Source organism: Meleagris gallopavo, chromosome 8 (assembly GCF_905368555.1).
Source record: "Meleagris gallopavo chromosome 8, MGAL_WU_HG_1.1, whole genome shotgun sequence".
NCBI classification, from domain to species: domain Eukaryota; kingdom Metazoa; phylum Chordata; class Aves; order Galliformes; family Phasianidae; genus Meleagris; species Meleagris gallopavo.
Window position 1 is genome coordinate 13,151,739 of NC_139411.1, and position 24,549 is coordinate 13,176,287.

At 35.7% G+C, this 24,549-nt stretch overlaps 1 protein-coding gene across 9 annotated transcripts in view; it reads left to right on the forward strand.

Moving 5' to 3' along the window:
- Nucleotides 1–24,549, forward strand: part of KCNMA1 (potassium calcium-activated channel subfamily M alpha 1) — a 444,410-nt gene that overhangs the window by 410,480 nt on the left and 9,381 nt on the right. For 6 of the 9 annotated variants that reach the window (XM_085230132.1, XM_085230130.1, XM_085230131.1 and 3 more), the window contains 5 exons: nucleotides 5,343–5,456; nucleotides 8,688–8,818; nucleotides 17,213–17,407; nucleotides 18,889–19,007; nucleotides 20,403–22,873. In XM_085230132.1, coding sequence (XP_085086258.1) covers nucleotides 5,343–5,456; nucleotides 8,688–8,818; nucleotides 17,213–17,407; nucleotides 18,889–19,007; nucleotides 20,403–20,652 — 809 coding nt within the window. In that variant the 3' untranslated portion in view covers nucleotides 20,653–22,873. Of the gene's footprint in view, nucleotides 1–5,342; nucleotides 5,457–8,687; nucleotides 8,819–17,212; nucleotides 17,408–18,888; nucleotides 19,008–20,402; nucleotides 22,874–24,549 lie in introns of those variants that run through there. The other 3 variants (XM_085230134.1, XM_085230135.1, XM_085230137.1) reach the window with 1 other exon arrangement.

Here is a 24,549-nt window from a genome sequence, read left to right on the forward strand (position 1 = left end):
GCCTTCATTGCAGTTCTGGTTTGGATGTTTTCACTATGAGTAATTCAACAGAATAGGAATGAATAGGCATTAGAGAAGAGCACTTCCTTGGAAGGAAGATGAACAGCTCTTCTCTGCAGAGGTGTTCTCAGCCTTCACTGCACGAGGGGTTCCAGTCTCAGCACACTGGAGGCTTATTACAATTGAGACAGATATCCTATTTACCCTCCACTCCTTGTAGCTTAGGCTATGTTTGGGCCCAGATGTGGAAGAGAGCATCTCTGCAGATGCTGCTGAGATTGCAGCTTGAGAGAGCTTGAAGCTTACAGAGGCACTTCTGCTTTCCTGCATTCCTCTTCTCTTCAAGACCTGTAGAGATAATCTCCAAAAAATTTTTAGATCTTCAGGCACAAATTACTATAGAAGTCAGAACTGGTATCAGAATTTAGGATATTCAGATTCTGAGGCCAAACTACAAATGCGGTCTCTGTCTGAGACCGCATGGGACATTTGAAGCTAGAATTGCTTCTAAATTGAATGACTATAGCAGATTCCCATGAATGTCAGCAGCTTTTTAGCTGCATGACTGCTGCTGAACTTTTCTGGTGTACCCCGGTGGCTGTACTTCGGAGAATAAAAGGTATAGTCTACCATTACATTGAATTCAACAGAATATTAATGGACATTGTCAGCAAACAGTAGCAAAGGGATATAAATGTGAGATCCTTCTGTAAGAGAATCATTTCTTTTTGTCTGGCTCTGCTTAATGAAAATCCTTGTCTCATATTCCTCCATGTTCACTTGTCAGGGATGTGTTTGGCAGTTCAGTGCCTGCATGCTACTTGATTATGCCCAAAATATGATTTCTGTTTCATGCTTCTCAGGTGAGCCAGAGCTAGTTCATAGCATGTATGATTTACAAATTATATTTTTGAGGACTTCACTGCTTGCTTTAGCCAGTGAATCCCATGGCACCTTTCCCAAGAATAGCCTTAATTAAAGGACATTATCAATTTACAAGGCACTTTAATGACAGAATCACAACCTTTAGAGTTTTCAATTTGGTAAACTACATTCTGCCTTTATACTTCCAGTTTAATAAAATATGTATCTTTTGAAAGGGAAAGGAGGCAAAAGGCGAAGGGCTAGGAGCCATAATCTTTTGTGACTCTTTGGAACAGAAGATTTTTTAATAATTGTAGCATAAAAATCTGGTTTGTGAATATGTCCATCTGGATCCCTGGGACAGAAGTATTGTGCATTCTTCCAACAATCAAATTTGTATCTATTTTAAAACTCCAGTAAACCTCTACCATCAGCAAACTAAAAGGATCTATTCGCTGCTACACAGAGCAGGCCTTATGCATTTCACAGGACGTTATTCAGTTAAGTGAACTGCGTGAGAATAAAAAACAAGTTTGTGTCCAGCACAATCAGTAGATCACTTGGCCATCAGACGAGTTTCTCCAAACCTTGTCTAAGCAGAGGAAACAATAATTATTGCCAGCATTTTCAGGGACAGAAGTCACCGTGAAACTGTGCCAGAATTTCATGATTCTGAACTCCAAGCCATTTCCTTCCATGGAGTTTATGGATGCTAGTACTACTGCTACTGGTAGGATGACCCCAGATTTGTTTTTTGTTTTTTTCATTTGTTTTTTTCAGAAGACCCCAGTTGCCATTGTATTTCCTTACTCAATCACTTCAGCTTCAGGAGGCTGTGTGAATTTTACTCTAGAGATTGATCCTGTTGAGCAATTGTAGCTGCAACTCCCTCAGTTGTTTGTTGAGCAAGGAGACACTATGGTTATAAGAAGATCACAACTATCAGCCCTGCTTTACTATTTTTATGAGCGTTAATGGAACAAGGTTTGGGGACTGAAGGAGAAAATGGAATATGAAAAGGAAAATGAAAAGAGACTGTGAGGAAAGCATGTCATTTCTAAATGAATGCTCTGTGCAGAGGAATTGGATCTTTTCACAGCAGAAAATGGATCTCAAATCTGATGCCTTAGCTTGTTTCAGCTTCTGTAATGAAATAGACTTTTCCTAATACCCTGTGACCTGAATTTCTCCCTGTTTTATGGGTGCTATTCCTTGACGTACAAGTCTGTATTTTCTCAAGTCAGCATTTGATGATGGATGTCAAAATACAGGTCATGTATTATGCATATAGCATTACCGATTTAAGGTGTTTACTTGTCAAGTTGAAGAAATTCAAAAATGTCACATTCACTGAATCTGCACAGCTGTCACTTGTAGTTTTTCATGCCTTTAAATGAAAGTTCTGATAAAGCAGGTTAGTTTTCCTGCACTTTTTTTTTGTCCTTCTAGAGGGAAAAAAAATAGAAAGCCTATCCATTGAGTTTACCTTATGACTTGGGAGCAGGAGTGTGGCCTGAATGTGGATGATAACTAAATATAGGCACACAAAATCTTTAATAATTCCAATTCTTCTTTTTCTGAAAATATTCCAATAGTTGTATATTTTTCAGAAGTGGATTAGTAGAGGTGACTGAATTAATCTCAGGCAGGGAAATTAAATTAAAATAGCAAATATTTCCTATAACTTTCCGGATCATAGAATGAGAAATATTTAGTCATGAGTCTGTTTTTCATTCAAGGAGAAAAAAATATCGCTTTAACATGCTTCTTGCATTTCAGACTGAATGCACTGTAAGTGCAGTGTGCAATTACAGAGCTTCTGACAGTCTGTGTCTAACAGAAATGCCACATTTACTTCAATCTTCTAACACTTCTAGACATTTGTCTAGGAAGACAAATATTTGAAGGTTTAGAGAGAGGTGGTTGCAAACAGCCAAGTATGGAGAATGTGTGTGTGCACATGGGTGCATGCCTGCATGTGTGTACATTGCAGTAGTAGGGGGTAAGAAGAATTAAGACATTTCAAAGCATTTATGCCAACTTTCTTCAATTTGCTTATAGCTGACTGGGAAATACTGATGTGCTCTTATCATCTGGAGAGTCTGATTCAATGAAAGATGTTTTAGGTATCCTGAGATAGGGAGAGGAAGCCATCAGGAAAAAGAGGGCAGCAGGTCCTTCATGGCTGGCCCCAGAAGTACCGCCCTAGGGCGTTTGGGTTAGTGGACATCTTGCTGGCCTGCCACAACTGCTATCTGCCAGGGTTAGTCCCAGGGCAGACTCTATACCAGCTCACTACCATCAGTAATGAGATCTTGGTGGAGACTGACTGGCCAGCCACCCTGGTAATATGAATACCTCTCTATTAAACTGATGAATGTTAGCTTGCTTCTATGTACTTTCTTTGAGAATGATAAACCTTGTGCAGAAGCACTGGCAATTTTGTATAACATCCTCTCCTTACAGACCTCATGCTGTAAATAGGAAATTCATACTGGCACCTTTTGGAGGGCTAAGTCTTTTAGTGATTCTAGTTTTATTAGTTATCTATTATATATTTCATATAGACAGGACTTAGGGAAAAATAAACTGAACATAAATAAAAAATTTCATTACATCAAGAAGTTTAGATCAAGCGATCCTTATAGTTTGACTTATTTAGAGACAATTTAATAGTGAGGGTAATTACCACTGGAAAATAATTGAAAATTCTTCACAAAAAAAAACAATATAAAACCAGTACTACACGTTTAAAAATACAGTTGAGTTTAGAGATTTTCTGATTTGTAAAGTAGTCTATAAGCTGAAGAAAGAACCATGTCATTTTGTTCTGAGTTCAGTAGCAGATGACAGTACCAATGAGTTTAACTGAGGGGAAAAGTTTCCACACTGCAAGAAAACAATGAAGTTACATCAGGAATTTTTCTGTGATTAATTTAGAATTAGCATATGAAAAAATCAAAATTATTTCAGATCAGTAATGAGAGAGAAGAAATCTGTCCCTGGGCTGAAGTCAAGGAACTCAGGTAAAATGTGGTTTTTAAAAAAAAGATTTTTCAGAAATGTGTATTTTAAAGCAAGCTTGGCCTATTCCTATTCCTAGCTGACAAATATTTGCTTAAAAACATTTTTTTGACAGTGGTATTAAATGAAGTCCTAAATTCAAACTCGGGGTTCACCATCACTTCTGCAATGATATCATAAGATGAGCATTTCTGTGCTGTCTACAGTTTTAATAAATAACAAACTGAATTTCTAGACTAACTGTTGCATAAGGTTTTGTATAACCACCAATATTCAACCTCTTACAATCAAACTCCAAAGGCTTTGCGTAGGTTTTTTTGTTTGTTTGTTTTGGGTTTTTTTGCAATTTTAAAAAAGAAAAGACAAAAAGCTTAGTTCCAAGAGCTTCATTTCAAACTGTGCAGAGAATCAGGCTGAAAACATAAAGATTATTAGTTTGCTAGAGATAAGCCTTGCTGCTTTCCAGATCTTTTCTCCTTTGAGTGCCTCTTGATGTCTTTTCTTTCCTACCTTTCTTCCCTGTGCATCCCCAAAGGTGTAAGCCTCTTTCTAATTTCTTTTCATGCATCACTTTTCCATAACATTTGAAAATCTATGTCTTTTTCCTTCCGTCTTTTCTTTTTTTTGTTAGAATGTACCCTTCCATCTCAGTATTTCTATAACTGTAATCTTCATAAATGTTCATATGCAATGTATGTCTGAAAGGCAAAATACTGTTGGTTTTATTGCTCCTGAAAAACAGCAAATCCTAAATTCTGCATGTTGATCAAACATCAGACTTATTAATAGAAACACTTAGCTACTGGGGTTGAACTACTGTTTTAGAAACAGAACACTATAATTTTAATTCAAATTTGAGGAAGAATACTTGTTTCAGTATTACTTGAAATAATGTGATTTAACTTTTCAGGTACCTATGAAAATTAACTATCCCATTCAAAACAAAGACAAATGCTAAAAGGAAAAGAAAAATAAATCTCTCTAAAACTGAAGTTGATTTTTGTGTGTGTGTGTGTGTGTTCATTATTTTTATTTATATTTAAGCAAGCAAAACCTTTAGTGTGTTTTGATATAAGGAGTACCCAGGATAAAAAAAATGTGTTCCAGCTTCTCCATTAGCTACCAAATTACCAAATTACTACTTTACTCTCTTTAAATAACCTATATTTCTGAAGGATTATGCTTTTAAGAAATTACTGTTGAAAATTAAGTCAATCTTTTTTTAAAAAAAGTCAGATGTCTTTATTGTTCTTCTCTTAAAAAATTAATGGATAGGAAATTCCTTGTTGATGGTGTTTCTTTTTTTAAAATTTCTGTCGTTCTATCTATCAGCCTAAAAAGTCTTTTTCATTTTTATACAGACTTAATGTCTAAATATCTTTGATATTATATTATATTACATTATATTATATTATATTATATTTTACTTTATTTTATTTTATTTTATTTTTCAGGCTTTACACCCCCTGGTATGGATAGGTCATCTCCAGACAACAGTCCTGTCCATGGCCTGTTACGTCAACCCTCCATTACAACAGGAGCCAACATCCCTATTATAACAGAGCTCGGTAAGAAGAGCATTTATTCTATCATGTACGTTCCCCTGTCTTTTTCCCACTTTCCTTCTTATGTGGCATCAGGAAAATTCCCTATACTGCATCCTACACTGCCGTGTTTTCTGATAACTCTTTTGAATTGCTCTTTCCAAAGAAAGATTAGTAACGACTGTTTCACTTTATTTGAATAACTGAAATACATTTCTCTCTTTCCTCTGCGTTTTTCTCCATTTTCCTTAAACATGCTATCAGACAAGCTGTTTTTTACTTAATATAACAAATAAGCAGGATTCTTTGAGATAAGGTTGTAAAACAAAAAAATCCCCCAAAAAACCCATAGTAAGTATGAACAGACATTTCCTGTGCATTTAGTCAATAGTAAGAGGCTATTTGTTTATTTCTTCATGGTCCAGAACTGTTTAATCATGTGTAACCAAACTCTGTATAACAGTATGAGATATTTTACCCCTGAGAATATGATGGTGGTAGGTAACCAGGCTCTGATTTCCACTCTGACTGTGGGTATTTATGTTGTCAAGTGGTGTGATGTGAAGTGCAGAAGATGTTCTGCTTTTTCATGGCAAATACAAACTTGATTTGTGGTCCTTTGTCCTTTTATTTTCTTTTTCAGCTTTATTTTTTAGAGCCTTACCTGTCTTTTTCCCTTACTTTATTCTCTTTCTGTACTTTCTTTTCCCCCTAAATACTTTACTTATTAGCTAAGCCTGGCAAACTTCTGCCTTTGGTTTCAATCAGTCAGGAAAAAAACAGTGGAACCCACATTCTAATGATAACTGAACTGGGTAAGAAGTGCCTTTTTCCTTCACATCACTGTCTTATTTTCCGTTGTTGTTGTTATTACTGTCATCAGCTTTTTTTTTTTTTTTATTTATCTGGCTGTATCAGAGGGGCTACCCTCATGGCACTGCTTTGAATGTGTTTTATTTGTGGTTCTGGTTGAAATTGACTGTCTTGTTCTGGCCTATCTTAATGATTTTTTTTTTCACGCAGCATCAGTAAACCTTTGATCACACTCGTCTGACCTGCCGGCTGTTTTCATAGCACCTCTCACCAATTCATTTTCTATGGTCTGGGCTCCCACCTCCCGGGCCCCTCCTCCCCCTGCCAATTTTTTTCTCCTTTTCTCTCTCTTTCTCTTTCTCTGTTTGTTATTTCAGCCTATTGTCAATTCGGTGGACATGCCTTAGCAGTGCTCAGAGGAAGTCAAAGAAGAAGTAAAAGATATCAGAAATGAACCCCCAGTATCACACTTTCCCTTCAGCTATTTGTTTTTGGGGGGAGTAGGCCATCTCTCTGAACCTTAGGTTTTGAAGCTGCAAAAAAAGCATTGAAGCTTCTGTGTTTTTCCTTCCCCATAAAGAGAGATCTCAGAAGCTTTTGCGAGCAGTGTTTGATTAGCATTTCCTGCGGTGCAGCAGCAGATGTCCAGGCCTACCTCACTCAGCCTGGAGACCTTTCATAGACATAGCAGCAGCTAACTTTCATCAGGCAGATAAAGATATTGGGGATAAAGCAGCACTCACAGGATTCATATTGGATTGTACTGTGGAAGCTGACACCACGCATAACTAGTAAACGGGTGTCAAAGTTAGGTATTAGTCTGCCAGATGTAAGTGGAAAAAGAATGCTGCTGTCAGTAGTGCCTGGTCACAGTGAGCAAATTAAACTAAGGCACAAGCTCTTCAAAAAGTACATTTTGAAATGATAGTTCAGACTTTCAAATACTGTTTTGCTCAAGATCCTGTAGGATAAACTGATAGCCCTTACATAAAGAAAGGAATAGTGTAGATATTGGCATTTACAAGGGTGAAAGTTTTCAGCTCACAGAGCAGAACACTTCTCCATTTAAAATGCTGAGGAGTTATGTTTGCATGATTACATCTGGAAGAGGGAAGATACGGTTTTTAAATCCTGCTTCATCTCTGGTCCTGATTTGCTGTATGAACATAGCCAAGTGCTAGCTCAGCAAGAGAAAGATAGCAACATTCATCCCTTTTAGAGTGGTATAACGAGGCTTTATCTGTAAATATTCATGTTTTGCTAGCAAACCTTGGCATGTTTGGTAGTATATACAGGTTGAGAAAGGAGTGGATAGAAAATGAAGCTATGCAGGATGACCAGAATAGCAGACAGAATTCCTAAGCTAACAAGTCCAAAGCTAAAACCTGACCAATAGCAGCTCTCGTGTTGATTTCTAAGCTCCCTGACTTGGATCAACAGATGGGCTCATGTAAGGATTAGGAGCATAGTTAAAGAAGGCCGTTGAAAATGCCCAAAACTTTTTCTTCCTTGCACAGTTTTCTTCTTTGCACAGGACTTTAAATTGTCATTTAATAAGATAAATATTATTTCAGTGACATTGCTAAGCAGTCCATGCTTTTAGGTCTAAGGTTAATATGGAAATTAAATACTTAATGAAATATTATTCACTTGATAAGTTGATGTCAAGGAAACAACTATTTTTAGTGGTGTGAAGCTTAGCTGTGACAATAAAATGCCAGAGAAAGTCTAAATGACAAATATGACTTTGTGCTTTTCTCTAGAGCAGTCTAATATAGATCCTTTTTCACAATGGCTAATACAGAATTTGTGGAAATGAGGTTATAGAGACAAATATTTGAGCAAAAGGCAGTGCTGCAACAGAATAACTGGAATATTGTTCCTTCATTCAGATAAATGCATGTTAATGGCATAGTTTATCCTCTTTTGAGCTGTAAATGCATTAACACTAGTCCTGTAAGAATCACAGCAACACATCTAACAGATGCCTGTGGGCTAAATCAGAGTTTTATGGGCAGCCTCTATTTTGAGAAAGAGATTTTGGCTTGGTGTCTTGTGATGACATTTCACTGTACATGCCTGCATACAACCTTAGCCACTATACCTGACTAATACCAGGATTGTTTCAATATATAGAAGAGCTCTGTGGATCCCTTTTGTGTGCAGGCAGATATTGCCACAAAGCTACTTTTACAGCAAAGGGATAGTCACCTATCAAGAGCGAGAGTCACCTCTCATGAGCAAGATACCGATCAAAAGATTTTTATGTAAATGCACATTTTCACATCCATCTTGATTTCATTTTCAGTGACGTCAAAGGCACAAGTCTGTGTTTCCAGACATCAGCTGTTCCTTTTTCTTTCTGACTGTGTAATATGTAAGGTCATATACTGGTGACCTAGAGGCACTTTATGATTGTATTATTATGATTATTGTTTTCAGTAAATGATTCAAATGTTCAGTTCTTGGACCAAGATGATGATGATGACCCAGACACAGAACTGTACCTCACACAGCCCTTTGCATGTGGAACCGCATTTGCTGTCAGCGTGCTGGACTCTCTCATGAGCGCAGTAAGCGAACAAAACCTTATTTTTTTCCATCAGACTTATGGGGAAAGAGTAAAAAATGTAATTCTTGTAGTGCGGGTAGTCAGGAGAATATAGTTCCTAATGTCAAGAGAATTCCAGAGCATTTACTAGAATTTTTTTCTGTTGGACCCAGAGACCTGCATCCAAAGCAAAGAAGATATCTAGGACCACTGTGAATCCACAGTTTTTAAAAGCAGAGTTTCTTGTCCAGCTTAAAGGGTAATAGTTTCCAATAGCATTGTATCTCCAAATTCAGTGCATTGGTCTACGCTCACTGTGCATAACAGATAGCATCAACCATGTTTTAGGCTTTTAATTTCTTCTAGCCCTCAGCAATACTCTGGGTGCTAAAGGACACTGATAGAACCATACTAAATACAAAAGCCATTGTTCACATCAAGTGGACTCTACTTTTGTGAAGAGAGGTTGTAATCCCTTTTTCAAATGAGTTGTCCTATCAATCAAGCCGTAAGTGCATGCTGGAAACTACAGATGGTGGCATTTGGTAATGCCTACACTAGGGTTTTCGTTTGCAGCTCTAGTACAGTTTCAAAGCAAACATCTTGGTCATATTCCTTTTCATCCTCCCTTGTTTCATATTGGCTTTTTTTCAGAACAGTTTTGCTCTGTAAGCTACATTTCAGAGGAACCTTAAGCTCTGTTAGGAGTACCAAGGACATATCCTTTTAAAAATCTGAGTATAGGCTTTCTGAGCTCTCCCTGTAATACAGTTGCATGTTGCCAGCAATCATCTGTTGTAAACCTCACATAATATTAGAAATGAGCAGACTGATTTCTTCAAGAGCCAGTTCTGACTTTCACCTAAATTCAAAATGAAGTTTTTTGCTTTTAAGAAAAATTCACAATGATCTTTGTTATTTGATATTTCATTCATATTTCATATTTATATACCTATATTTCATTTTTTTATTCTCTGCTATATTCCCTATACATTCCATCCACAGCTGAATAGTATCAGTCTACACTGATAAAATTTTATTCTAATGCAGACTAGGAGTTTGCAATAAACTCAGAAAATACATTTTTTGGAAGTTATTGACCATGTTTTGCAGATTTGACAAATTCAGAAAGCCTAAGCAAGCACATCTAAACTTTGTACCTTCTCTAATTAAAATCTCTATGAATAATATATTTATCATTTTCTCCTTGTAAATGGGAATAATTTAACATGAAGATTCCAAATTGTTATACTGAGTACTGTTTACCTACTCACATTATCTAAAGCAATGTCTCTGGATGAATCTTTCTGAAGGCCATTTCCAGGGTTGTATTAATTCTTCTGATCATGACTGGCATCCCCACAAAAAGCAAGCAAAAGGCTGTGGATGTCATAGCTTTCTTGTGCAAAGATACATGATCTAGATAACAGAGATTCAATAAGAAAAATAGAGAACATTACTGTTTAGATTTTTTCTTCAGAACTTGTCACATAATCTTCACAAAATTTTAAGTTCTTGCTGCCTTTCATACATTTCTAGTTTTTGGCAACGTCCCTCCATTTCTGATATTTTTTTCTTCAACGGAGACTTTTTTTTCGAGCACTTTTGCATCTAAGTAGTCATATATGTTAGAGAGAGTGCAGCCTGAAGCTAGAGAATTAAATGTGATAACAAGAGTAGAAATTTCGGACTTAGAAAAAATACTAATCAAGCAGACAAGTTAAGGATTCAGTCAATTAGAGTAGCCCATTGTCCAATCTCTTTTTTCAGCACTTTGCATACCAGTGGTAGAGTATGTTTTGTTCCTGAAAGATCTAGTAAACACTTGAAAAAGTACCATTCTTCCTGACCATTCAGAAGGCGTAAGATGTGTGAGATGGTGCAAGATGGTTTCCCTTTACTATCTGTATTCTCATGGTAAGGATGTACATTCCTTTTAGGGGTCCTCCAACAAAAGGAGTGTTTCTCACTCAGACTAATCTACTTGCATTGTATTATCTAATTGGTTTTTGTTTGTTTGTTTTCTAGAGTATGCTTATTTTTAGAAAACAACATCTATTTATTCTGCCTAATTTCTACCCAGTAGTGGCAAAATAAAATCAAAATCTGAAACTGTGAGATCAACAGTTATTTTTTCATCCTACTAGTTACACAGGAATTCTGTGCTGTAAGGAAATAATGCACCTCATGCCGTTCTTTGCCAACTCATTTTGAGAGAAGAAAATAGTTCAATATTCAATCCACTTAGTGATTCAATTTTATTGTTACTTAATTTTTATAGCAAAGTTCCAACTTATGATCTCTGTTGTTATTTCAGGAATGTGAATGCCTCATATGGGCTAAAATACAAATGCACAATGGATTAACTGCTCCATTAAGAATGAGTCGCTTTTTACATTATTGGAGTTTTGTAGTAAAACAGCTATAAGATTAGATAATAGAATAAGATTAGACAGTGGAATAATACCCATGCATGCAGTATTCTTCCTGACTTCCAGACAATTTAAAAGTTACATATAGAGGTTTATGCATAGAAAAAGAGAGGCAAAATAAGTATTGCACAGTAATCCTTTTGTATGAACTTCAATGCTGAGTTGTATTCACAAGTCACGTTGCTAAATATGATACTTCGGTTAAACTATCAAGTTACTGAATATTAATTCAATAGTATTAAATGGTGTTGGTTATTCCTGCTTTTATATAAATGTATTAATATAGGAATAGTGGATTAACAAATCTCGGAAAGTACGGTCACTTTCTGATTCAAGTCTGAATACTGGAAGGCACTGTCTTCTGCTGGTTTCGTGTTATTTCCTATAAAATGACAATATTATACACTTCAAATATGAAGTCATGTTGTTTTCTTATTTCAAAGGTAAAAGGCTTAACGAAGCTCACTTTTCAAAAGACTGCCTACAGGCTATCTACGGTTTGTCCTCTGCCGCAAAAGCAATATATTCCAAAGCCTGTGTTTCACAGTGTGGTAGTTTGAAGATCATTGCTCAGAAGATGATAATGAGCTCAAAAACTGCACTGTCCTTTCAATGACTTGGTAACAGAGGTCTCCTCAGGCTTCAGCAGAAGTGTATGAGTGTACTCTGTATGAAGACTGCACGAATGGTTCGTGTTTGAAGTGAACAGTGACTATTGTTAAATCATGCCAGCTAAGCATTATTGTGTCTCCAAAGAGGCCATCGGTGCCAAAGTCACTGCCATCAGTGACTTGAATGATATATGAATATTGTCATAACACATGCAAACCCAGTGAAAGAACGTATGCAGTCTTTTAGCCTCGAGGTGAGGCCACTCCTGAAAAGCAAAGTATGCTCTCATCACCAAATTGAACATAATTGAAAATCATTAGATTGTAATGTATAAAAAAGATACCTTAAGAGAAACAAGGTTTGGTGTTTTTGTTTGTTTGTTTGGTTTGTTTTGTTTATTTGTTTTTGTTTTGTGAACTTTTTCCTTTTCTGGGTGATAATGACATAGTTATAACAGATAATCCTGTGCATGTGAGCTAATCATTTTTATAAGTGCAGTATCTTTAAATATTTGCAAAGTTAGTTTGAGAGCCAAAGCTTGTCCATGTCTCCTTTTGGTCCTGAAGCTAGGAGAAGCTGCATGCTTGTCACACCTAACAGATAGTGCCAGAGTAATGCCCCTAGAGGCCAGAATCTCGAGAACCAGACTACAGAACCAGCCGGTATCATAGAATTTATTTCCTTGTGCTATTACTTTGGGTCTTGCTTTTTCTTTTATATTACAAAATCCTATTCCTTTAAAAAAAAAAAAAAAAAAGCATTACAGTGAAAGAGAATAACAGTTCAAAGCTACTTTTCTGTATATCTAGTATTCAAGAATTCTCCCTTCCTCAAGAGTTTCTCATAGTCTCATTATGCAGAAAAGAAACTGTTTTAATCTATGATATGGACATTTTGAAACACAAGAGTCTTTTGTGCAAGTTAGCAAACAGTATCTTTTAGCTCAAACTGCTCTAAACTTCTTTAAAATTTGGACAATATTTTGGAAACCAATCCATTTTCAGATACTAAAACCCTGTTGTTACTTTTCTGCTCTTCATTCTATTTCAAAGACAGGTTTATTCTTAGTAGAAGTCCTTGATGTTGGCTTAATCAATCTTCATGTTTGCATGTAAATTATCTGTTTATCAGAATTCCTCCAATTGGAAAAGGAAAAGAAGTTAAATATTTATTTGAAGAAGATATTTAAAAACTGCATGCAGTGGAGGAGTCGCCTTCTTAGAATAAACTCATTTAAAAAAAAAACACACTAGCAAACATTAAAAATGGCAGATGTGGCTTGGAAAATGACAATTTTAGAGTAATTATAAATGAAAAGGAAAATGCCATTAAAGTTAAAGCAATGTTATTAAAAAGATGTGCTAATTTTCAGTTAAATTTTCTGTAAAGGCCCAATTAGTTGAAGAGGCTTGACAGCCTCAACTGCAAAATATAAGTACTCTGGTAATTATACTTTAAAAAATAATTGAACAAAAAGGAAAGGGTCCCCAAAATGTTGGAAAGAGCTACTCTACACTTCAGGCACATAGGCTAGGTGGCAGTGCTAGCTCAGATATCTGTGCCAGAATTTCCTTGTTATTTACTCGCTTTTAGTGTCTATGATGCGTTTTCTTTTTTCTTTATTTAGCTTGTACTGTGTCATATTCTTACTGTGGATGCTGATTACAGTGACACTATGCAGATGTTCATTATGGGGTAAAGTTAATGGCAGGAGCAAACAAATATATTTTCAGCTATGATTTAACAGCCAAGAAAAGTAATTCACTGCCATAACTGAAGAATGTCGTGTTATACTTTAAGTACAGCAGCACCTTTCCAAAGTGATTCTGTAGAGTGCTTCCTTACAAGTACTGGCATATCCAGGCCATGTACCCTCCCACAGAGCAAGTACAAGATCACACTCAAATTAATTTCAGTGTATTATTATTCCGAAGAAAATGTATATCAGCTAGTTCAGCTTTGCGGCGTTATAATCATAGAAATCATTGAGTCATAGGAATGATTTGGATTGGAAAGACAAACATGGAGACCAATGTTTCCCAGTTCCAAACCGGCAAGAGGTTGTAAAAGGAGTATGATTTTTGTGACAATCAAAAGCATAGACAGATGGGATTTTCCTGAAGAGTGTTAAATCAAAGTACGGGAAGAAGCAACCCTCTTTAGCAAAAGATGCCAAGTTACCGCTTCCTTTTCACCCATCCTTGCTTGGTTGCAGCTGGGCAGTTTCTGGTCATCTGCAGTGCTAGCACTATCCATCCTGAAAGCTGGAACCTTTACACTCATTGATAGAAATTGAAGAAAACAATCATTTGGCTGCACTCATACATCTGATTAAATGCTGACATCCATATCAGTCATGGTCTGAAATCCAAATTAAGCCATTGTTCAAAGAGAAATGTTGCCTTCTTTGCTAATAAGTGTCTTAGCTTCGGCTTAACATTTGTCTAGCTGTGGGAGGCTTTTGTTGCATGACAACATTCTGTTATGTTGACAATAGGCTGGATTCTTTTTCCTTTTGCACCAGTTTCATTGCAATTTATGGCTCCTAGAGTTACTCATGGTTGTCACATAAGTCAGAATTGGGCCTATTTTTTCTTAGTTGTTATGGACATTGGGGAGGTTAATTTTATTTTGTTTTACTTTACTTACTTTTATTTTCATTTTATTTTATTTAATTCCTACTAATAACTTTATGACAGGTGGCTGCCTTGATACGTCACTTTACATTTGGCTCTCATTTCTCTGTTTAATATGAGATCTATAGTACAATGAGCAAAATGGCTCCATTATAATTTCTTAGTACACCGTTCTCTAGTGAGCTGTAACTGAGAGTAGTTGTGCACTTGCACAGTACAAAATGCATATGATGTAAGGTTATCTGTGTTTAAGTCTTGGATTCTGGGTATAGAAGCTGTGATTTCCATTACAGAATAAAAAGTATATGAAGTATAAGTCAGGAAAGTTTGGTCTAATTATACCCATCTTCTTAAAGAGCATTAAAATCTTTAGTATGTCTTCAGACTTTTGCACATTTTGCCAATCACTGCAAGTCACCAAGCTATGAAAATTATTTCACACAGATCAACAACTTTCACTCTTAGAGTAGCTGAATATTACTTGTCAGACTTGGCCAGACTGTAATGAGCTTATAAATCAGACTTGAAAAAAAGCCTACCCGTGGAACCATGTATTACTTTTTCTCCATATACTATCTTGATTCATAACAGTAAAACTAAAAGTATTCTTTCTGAATAAATTAATTCTGTGAACATGTATGATTTAGGTGCCATATAGAATATGCAGAAGCATGTTTTTACTGATAGGTCTTTTCCAGTTTTTATTACACAGCGTCTCCAACCTCTGATCTGTCAGTATATGTCTTTATATATATGAACTTGGTGTCAAGAAACATTGCTGATTAACTACAGGAGCTAAGGAATTATGCTAATTATTTTAATTCTGCCTGATAAATAATATACACTGGCAAAGGCTAAGAAAAGAGACCAAACTTAATGCAGATCTGTCGATTTAGAGTTTTTATTTCTGGAAAAGTAATAGCAAGTTGCCAAAAGAAGGCAGCTCCGATTCTCACCTCCATGAAATCAAGTAAGAAGTAATTAACTGAAGAATAAACAATAATACCTGATTGTCTTGCCTGTCACCACTGCAGTTCCCATTAAGCGTTATATAATCATTCCAGACTTTCATTCTTGCAAGGAGTCACAATGATTTTACTTTATGTTATGAAAAGTTTGTGTTACCCTTGAATTATTACACATTTCATCCACACATGTATAAGCTGGTTTGAGATCAGCTATTGTTTTAAAGTAATTCCTCCTGCTAGTATTAGACTACCATCACAGTACACTTTGTATTTAAAAACATGTACTGCCATACTGAGGTTAATTTAAAATATATGGGAGCTGATATGATGCAAGTATTTGGTTTAGGGTTTGCATGATAATAATAGTATTTTCCTCTCATTTTAATTTTTGTCAACAGGTGAATGGCATATATGTCTACTTAAATAAGCAGAGATGCTTGAAGTTATGAAATTTCAATGTAACAGTGAAAAATGTTGCCACATAGCATTCATTTTCTTCTGTTTTATCTGTCAGCTCAAGTAAACAATAAAACTGAGGTTTCATTATGCAAAGAAAGAATATCAAAGCAACATGGATAAGGAGCCAGTTCTGTGTTTTGATCTCAGAATAAAACATTTCACCCTGTACCTAAGTTTACTATGTATTACAAACAATTGCATTATATGGGAAAAGCAATGAATTTCAATGAAAAGTATTATTGAGATCTTTGCACAACAAGCAGTGTTTGAGAATGCAGTATCCATTTTCGTGTCATCGGATTACATTTGGTCCAAGTCCTAAAATCAACAAAAGTCATAAATCTAATAATGTGAGTCCCATGTATACTACAGCTAGCTCATTTTCTTTTCATATGCTACCCTTGGAAAGCTTCTGAAAACCCAGACATTGGTGTCATTGTAAATGACGGTGTCTTGTTTTTCTGGTGATCATTATTTTTTGCCCAGTACATTGCACTGCAGATACTTAACTGCGTATCTCTGAACTATACTAGTATACTTTTAAGTGAACTTGAAAGTCATTCATCTGGCATTAAATTAATATTTAAAATGCTCATTGTTTGCCTGACAGACCAGCAATGCTACAGATGCTGGCAAAATGTCAGTGTGGAGTAAATCTTCCCTAATAAACCACACTTACCCTATACCCTAGAGTTTTTTAAAAGGACCACTAGGATCCCAAACTCATCATACATTTATCTGGAATGAACTCAAGATGTTTAATTGATACATGCTTATGTCTGAACACTGTCAAGTCTCGTAATAAGATGTTTAGTACAATACCTCGGTTAGACTGCTAGAGTCCAGGCACAGTAATAAGTAATGACATTTGCAGCACAAAGGCAGCTCCCCAACGAATTGGTGACAAGAGTAAAAAGGCAATCTAGCCTGTGTAAGCTTTAAATGTGGTCTGAATTTTACAATTACATGTCCTAAAGCCCATTATTAGACATGAAGGCAATGAGAAGGAGAGCAGTCATTGCATCACTACTAACGCCAATTATAGGAAACATAAATCATTCAAATTTTTGTACTTTAATAAAAATCAACCAGAATTGGTGTTTAAAAGGAAGGATCTAGTATAGAAGCCTAATGGGATAGAAGAAAATAGAGTAATTGGAGGCTGCTGTCTTTTCACTTTCTATATAAAATTATTTGAAGAGACAGCCAAGAACTTTAAACAGCAGAAACCCAGAAAAGTTGTAATTTGGATGTCTTCAGTTGTGACTTTAATGGTGTTTGCTTAAAGAGCTTTCTTTTATCTCTGCAGACATACTTCAATGACAATATCCTCACACTGATACGGACATTGGTAACAGGAGGAGCCACACCAGAGCTGGAAGCACTGATTGCTGAGGAAAATGCTTTGAGAGGAGGTTACAGCACGCCCCAGACACTTGCAAACAGGGACAGGTGTCGAGTTGCTCAGCTGGCTTTGTACGATGGGCCATTTGCAGACTTAGGGGTAAGATCATGTAGGACCAAAGCTGGTATGAAGTCTGTTTATTTTCTGTAAGAGTGAATTAAAAATCTATCATAGTGCATAGTTTCTATTATTTAGTTTCAAATAATAAAGCTTTTAGATGGCTTGACACTTTAATACATGGGGTGTCAGGTTTGCTCTTATTCTTTTTCAGATATTATATGACTTGCTAGTCTACTTTCCTGAGTATTTCAAGCAAAGAGAAAAGTCCTATGGCTGTTCTTACTTATGTAAAGATATGGATGAGCTGACTTGGAGAAAATAATCATCCTACTAATAATCCAGTCTATATATGAAAATATCTATACCCTTACTGGGTTTTGATGAGTTTTTTTAGTCTTTGCATAGAGCTTTAAGTTCTTCAAAGTTCTTCTACACTTACTGTCTGGCAAACAAAACTATAATGTTTGTTTTTTGTTTTTTTTTTCTGGATCAACTAAAATACTTGTGAAATCCTAATTTTCTGACACTTTCACTCAACTATCCTAAGAGGAAAATTAAAATTTTAAAGTAGAACACTTTAAAAAAATGTCATGCTTGAATGAAGTAGTATTTAAAAATGTTTTCTGGACCAAATCTTGTACTCTTCTTGAGAAACACCAGATTAAGAATTAAAGCCAATGAGAGCACACAGATGGAAGTAAAAGGCCTGTCAATACCTGTAAAACTCCATTCATAGTTAAGACTAGTAGCTCATATAAACATATGGGCACTCAGAATAACAATTTCAGAAATAAAATGAAAAATACCAGTCCTTCAACTGCTGCTTTGCCAGATCCTCAACTGCATTGTGTCAATGAACACTGAATGTACTGAACACTCACCATTAGTTAAGAATCAATATTTTAGATATACAAATTATCAAATATATAATGCTTTTGCTACTCAAGGCAATAATTTTATACTCCTTATGAAATAGGCTACTTATCACTATTTTAAAGTGGGAGATATGTAATTATTTAACTCTTCAGATTCCTTGTTTTGGTTGTTCTCCTCAGTGAATTTGTCAAGATGACAATATGACTGCTGCCTAAAAGGGTAACAAATACTAACAATTTTCAAACTACAATTAATGTAATTTGTAGAGTTACACATTCTTTAATCCCAAAATTAGCATTTCCATCTTAAAACAGATCATTAACTTTTGCCAGTTTAGTAACTTTGCATGGACCTAGGCTCTCCAAAATAATGATCACTTAAAGTAATTACTTATTTGTAGTATAACATTTAGTTTATTCATTTGCTTTGATAAAAGATTCTCATTTGTGACACAAACAACCTGTCTATACATTGTCATTTTGGTACAAACTCCTATTGAAAATCCACTTCTCTGTCACAGTTTTAAATGAGAAAAGAGAAAACAAACAAACAAACAAAAAAAACTTTCTTTTTTCTTTTTTTTCTTTCTTTCTTCCTTTCTTTCTTCCTTTTTTTTTTTTTTTTTTTTTCTTTTTCTTTCCTAGGATGGAGGCTGTTATGGAGATCTATTTTGTAAAGCACTGAAAACATATAATATGCTTTGCTTTGGAATTTATCGATTAAGGGATGCTCATCTAAGTACTCCCAGCCAATGCACTAAACGGTAAGTGTGATGTTAGAAAATCTCTCTCACTGTTCTTCATACTTCTGGATGAGGATATCCTAATGCCTGTAAGAAATCTAAAAAAAGTAGATTTTTCCTATTTTTTTATAATTTTGCAGCAAGAGATAAATCTTTGAATACTTTGTGGTAACACTCTAGAGAATTGAAATCATAGGTTTTATATAATCACCATTTCCTCCCATAAGTGGAGATTCCTCTGTTAATAGGCTGCATTTTCACTTTGGTAAAACTGAGGCTGAACTCAGTATTTTGAACAGAATGGATACCTTTCAATCTTTGCAACCCAAAGGCTATTTGGCAGCTTACTTGAAATGTGCACCCACTAGAAATACGCACATAAACCCACATCAGAACTATCATAAATATGCCATCCATTACTATTTCGTTCTTTACAAAAAGCATTGGCTAGACATGGCAATAAGCAATAAGCAACACTGCATCCCACTGAAGTGGTTTCATCCATAACAATTTTGATGAACTGTTTAGAAAAATTATTTTCAGTTTAGATTTACTCTGTACTTGCTTTATTTGGGATTATTAGTTGAATTAATAAGTGACTATAGTCTCTGAAGCAGTTTAACCAGATATGTTGCTAGCATTGAATTTGAAAAGATCTTGTGTGTTTCAGAATTCTTACTCATTCCTTTCTTATAAAGAAAGTTCCTATTGCCTTGTTCACATACAATGCATTTATACACATTAAAGATTTTAGCAGTAAGATCTAAAAGCCTTTCCTGTCTTTGAAAGAGGTTTGGTTATATGTGGGGGATCATTGAGATTGACAAAGTTTTTATTTCAGGCCTGTATATGTATATTTACCAGTACAGGATCCTTGTATTTTTCTTTGTTAATGCCCTTTGAGGTCATGAAACTGACCACAAAGGTGAAATGAAAAAAGGAATTAACTTTACTTATTTTTCCTAACTTATTTTATGTGTAGTGGTAATATGAGCAACAGTTGATACTATTATATTATATTTGTATATACTTAAATATTATTGCATTTAAAATCCAGCTTTAAGTGTCGTTTCTGGTAGGCATATTGTTTTTTGTATCAGTATGTGAATCTGTTTACTAGAGTCACTGCATTCCAAAGCAGCTAGAGAAAGGAAGATAAGCTGTATGCTGTGCTCTCAGAAAAATCATGATGTGGCTTTCTTGGAGAACATCCTACTAAGTCAACATGTCTGTTCCACTAAGCAAACTTTCGGAGTGATATCTGACATAAGATGGCAATGAAAAAAATATAGTATTATGTGAACTGTAATCACATACACATTCAAGAAACAGAAATCTTTATAAATGTTCATGAGATAACATCTCTAGAAGAAATTTTTGGTTGAAATCTAAACATTCTTCCCTCTTTCTTTGCAGTTATGTTATCACAAACCCACCATATGAGTTTGAGCTTGTGCCGACAGACTTGATCTTCTGTTTGATGCAGTTCGACCACAACGCTGGCCAGTCCCGGGCCAGTCTTTCTCATTCCTCCCATTCCTCCTACTCTTCCAGCAAGAAGAGCTCATCAGTTCACTCCATCCCATCAACAGCAAACCGACCGAACCGCACCAAGACCAGGGATTCCCGGGAAAAACAGAAGTATGTGCAGGAAGATAGACTTTGATATGTGTATCTGCTCCCACTGTGTGTGAAACTTGCATTCACCACCCATTCTCCCCAATTAATGTTTCCAACAGTAATGTTCCCTGTTTTCCCATGGAGCTCTCCCTTTTTGTACACATATTTTGCATATGTATGACAGTGTGCATGTGGTTGTCATTTTTATTTCACCACCATAAAACCCTTAAGCACAACAGCAACAAAGCAGACGGACCAAAAGTTATTTATAATACCAGGGGAGAAAAAAATCCAAAACCAAATAGGCACACTGAAAACATAAATAACTCACTGCAGTTACCTAGATATCAGAAAATAGATTATATTTAACATGAACACTTGTTTTTGATGTTAGATTTACACAAAGAAAGTCATTTAGTGCAGAAGTGTTGATGTATTTTGCAGTAGGTTTTTATAACTGTATTTAGAGGAGTTGCTACATTTATATGAAGCTTATGAAATTAACCTATTGCCACAAAAAAAAAAAAAAAAAAGAAGAAGAAGCCCACAAAAACAATAGCAAACCTACTGCTTTTTCACTAGCTAAGCTAAGCTTAAATTATATAGGGCTTGTGTTCTTTGTATAAATTACTGTTAAGCACCTGCTGTATACCAAAGCAACATCAGGGACTTTTCTGCTTCTTTGAAGACTTTCTCTAAAATACTAGCATTTTGGAATTAGTGTTTTTTTCCCTGTAACATTGACATTGTCTGGGCATAGAGTTGTAAAACTCCAATGGTTTAATTTAAGTTTAGAAAGAGTCTAATTGCATATTAAATTATTATTCTGTCTATTTATACTGCCACATGAATAGCTATATTTTCTTTCACTTTTGACATTTGGGATAAAAAGCCATATGTATCATAAATATTGGATGTAAGTCATTGAAAATTGCCTTGCTGGGACTTTTACGTCTTTAAAAGGTGAATTAGTCACCTTATGTACAGAATAAATAATGTTCAGAAAAGAGCAAGCATTTTTCTATGCTTAAGTATCAGTTCCCAGGGGACTTTATTCCTTTCCCCAGATGGTAGTTTAACTTTTCAAAGTTAGAGAGGTGGTATAAATCTTCCAACGAGAGTTCTAATGTGCAAAGATCCTCCAGAAATCCCAAGCCATGTTTTAGCCAGTTTTTTTCAGCAGGTGTGCCAGTACACGGTTAGCAGGAATACATGGGAGGACAACTGAGAGCCTTTAAGATCTGTGAGCTTCCTTCCCATTTGGGAAGAAAAGATGCTGTGCCAAAATGGCTAATGAATGAGCAGAACAAGAGAGCTGGGGTGGAAACATACACTGTACTGAGGCATCATGTTCTAGGCACTTGTGTATTCTCACCAATGACTCATCCAGCCAAACAGAGCTTATTGCAAGGAGTTACATAAAGTAGAGGAAATAAACCTATCCTAGGGAGCCACAAAAATGATACTTGAGGCTTATTTTTAAATTTCAAATGCCAACCTTCTGAAATCCTTAGAAAAAGTTCTAGGCTGTGTGAAGAAGTTCTCTAGGTGATGGGTAGGAAGGCTGGAAACTTGTGCCACCTTCACTGTCTACCCAGCAAGAAAGCATGCAGAGAGAGAAAAAAAAAAAACACTTGGATATGGGAGTGATTAGCATCGCATCTGCCAACCCAGACAAGGTGCTTTTATGGTTAGTGTTGTTTTTTACCTTCCCCTTCCCCAAGCATGGTAATTTTGAAGATTTGCTTGCTGTGTGAATTGACAATGAAGCCAAGCACTTTTACTGACAAAACCTGTAACCATACAAGTGGGCTGCAGAGAGCCACTGCACAGTGTTAAGCATAACAATTGGAATACAGTACATATGTGTGTGTGCATTCAAATGCAGCTGTGAGTCCTGTCAGTGAAATATGTTGCAAATTTTGGTTGCTCACCTACAAATCAATATATTACAGTTGCTTTTGATCATAAAGACAAATTCATGTTTTTCTTTTTGCAAAGAAAGTTACCGTGTTTTGCCCTGAGAATATTTATTTCTACAAGGATGTGCCAGTTAAAGTGCTCTACAGGAAATATGACAATTTAAAAGCATTGTAAAACTTACATAGCTTACTTCTTTTTCTAAAGTGCAACAAGGATGAATAGAATGGGCCAAGGTATGACAATTAATGGTTCTGCATGACCTAGCAACTGCTGTGGGTTTCCTTCTATAACTTTGTCCTTGTGAAAACTTGTGGAATTAAACAAAAAAGTAGTTAAAAACTTTATTCAGTTACTGGTTTGTTTGTTTCTTTGTTTGGTTGTTGTTTGTTTTTTTTTGCCTTTTTTTTTTTTTTCCCTCCAATCCAGAAGTAAAACTGGCTGCTGCTGCTGCTGCTGCTGTTGCTCAACCCTGTTTTATTTTTTATCCTCTCATCAGCTTGCCTTTCTAATTGCACGTGTCCTCTTATAAACACCCAGGTTCCCACTTCAATGAAGATGCCTATCCTGGTGCAGACATTAATTTCTCATTCCTCATTCCAGCTCCTTTCCTCCCCTCTTTTCTCTCCCATCCCTCGTGTATGTTCATGAGCATCTTTTTATGTTGGCAATATTGACTGAAGATAGTGGAGAGCAGTTATTCATTTTGGAAGAATGTTAATGTCTTTAACACCAAAATGCATCCCCATTAATGTTTTATCTGGTTTCCATTTAGTAGAGGAAGGAAGGGTGTTAGTATGAAGCCAGTTGTCACCTACTAAATAATAATGATTTTATTAAAAAAACGCATCCCTGTCAGCCTCATTTGAAACTTGTGTCACAAAATAAAGAAATACGAATCCTTTTTTAAACAACTGTAAGATAATCTGGGATTATGGTGAGAATACAGACTCAGTAAAATTTAGCGTCATCTTTCGCTGGTACTTTCTTCACCTCTGCCCTATTCAGAAGGTGCTTCACAGTGACATTTATTCAAATGTGGTTACTCAGGCCAGAATTTTTAAAGAACCAGGGCAAAAAAAAAAAAAGCTGTTTGAGAGAACTGTGAGATTGTTATAGATGTATTGAAGTAATCTGTATTTTGATCATTTTATTTTTAATTATTGATTTATGCTTTAAGGAAATCTTACACAAGTTATTAGTACTTATTTATTTTTTTGTGATGAAGCCCTTAAGACCTCCATGAATGCATTTGGGTGCTGGCAACCCATAACAAATACAAGTGTACGTCTGAGAGGAAGGTAATTGTTTTCTGCTTTGTGATACTTTTGAAGTTACTTAGACATTCCAACATCTCTCAAGTAATGGTGTCAAAAGGAAATCCATCAAATAGTGTAGAAGGATTTGTATCTCTCTTAAAGAGCTTTTATTAAAAAAAAACAAACCAACAAAACAAAAAAAACATTGAAAACTAGGCTTGTTCTCACTGTAACCTATGGTTAGGGTCAGTATGCATGTGCCAAAAAAGGAGAGAAACAGACAGGACACAACAGAGGACCACCCACATTCTGGTGGATAAATCAATAACTAAATTCTTGATTTAAAACAAAAACAAACAAACAAAAAAAAACTCCAGACTTTTAAGGAAAAAGTGTTTTTTTAAGATGGGTAAAGATCTGTGGTAACACTGTAAGCATAACAAAAAAAACTAAGAAGTGTGTAAGGGATCCAAGAAGAGTATATAGTAACTGGGAGCAGAACACATCAGAAGGAAAGACGGAGAAAGTCTTCCTCCCATTTCAAAGGTAAGTATAGTGAGTAATGGACTTCCACAGGAGTTTCATCATTATGTGATCAAAGACGATTTGGACAATAGAAGGACAGGAGAAGTGAAAAGCTGGGTCTAAGCATTGATGCAGGAGATGGTAATGCCTGGATTAAGGTTTCAGCGCTTGCAAAAAGAAATTTAAAAAGCAAAAGAAGTCAAAGAAAATAATCTACAGGTTTCTGCATTTACTAATTA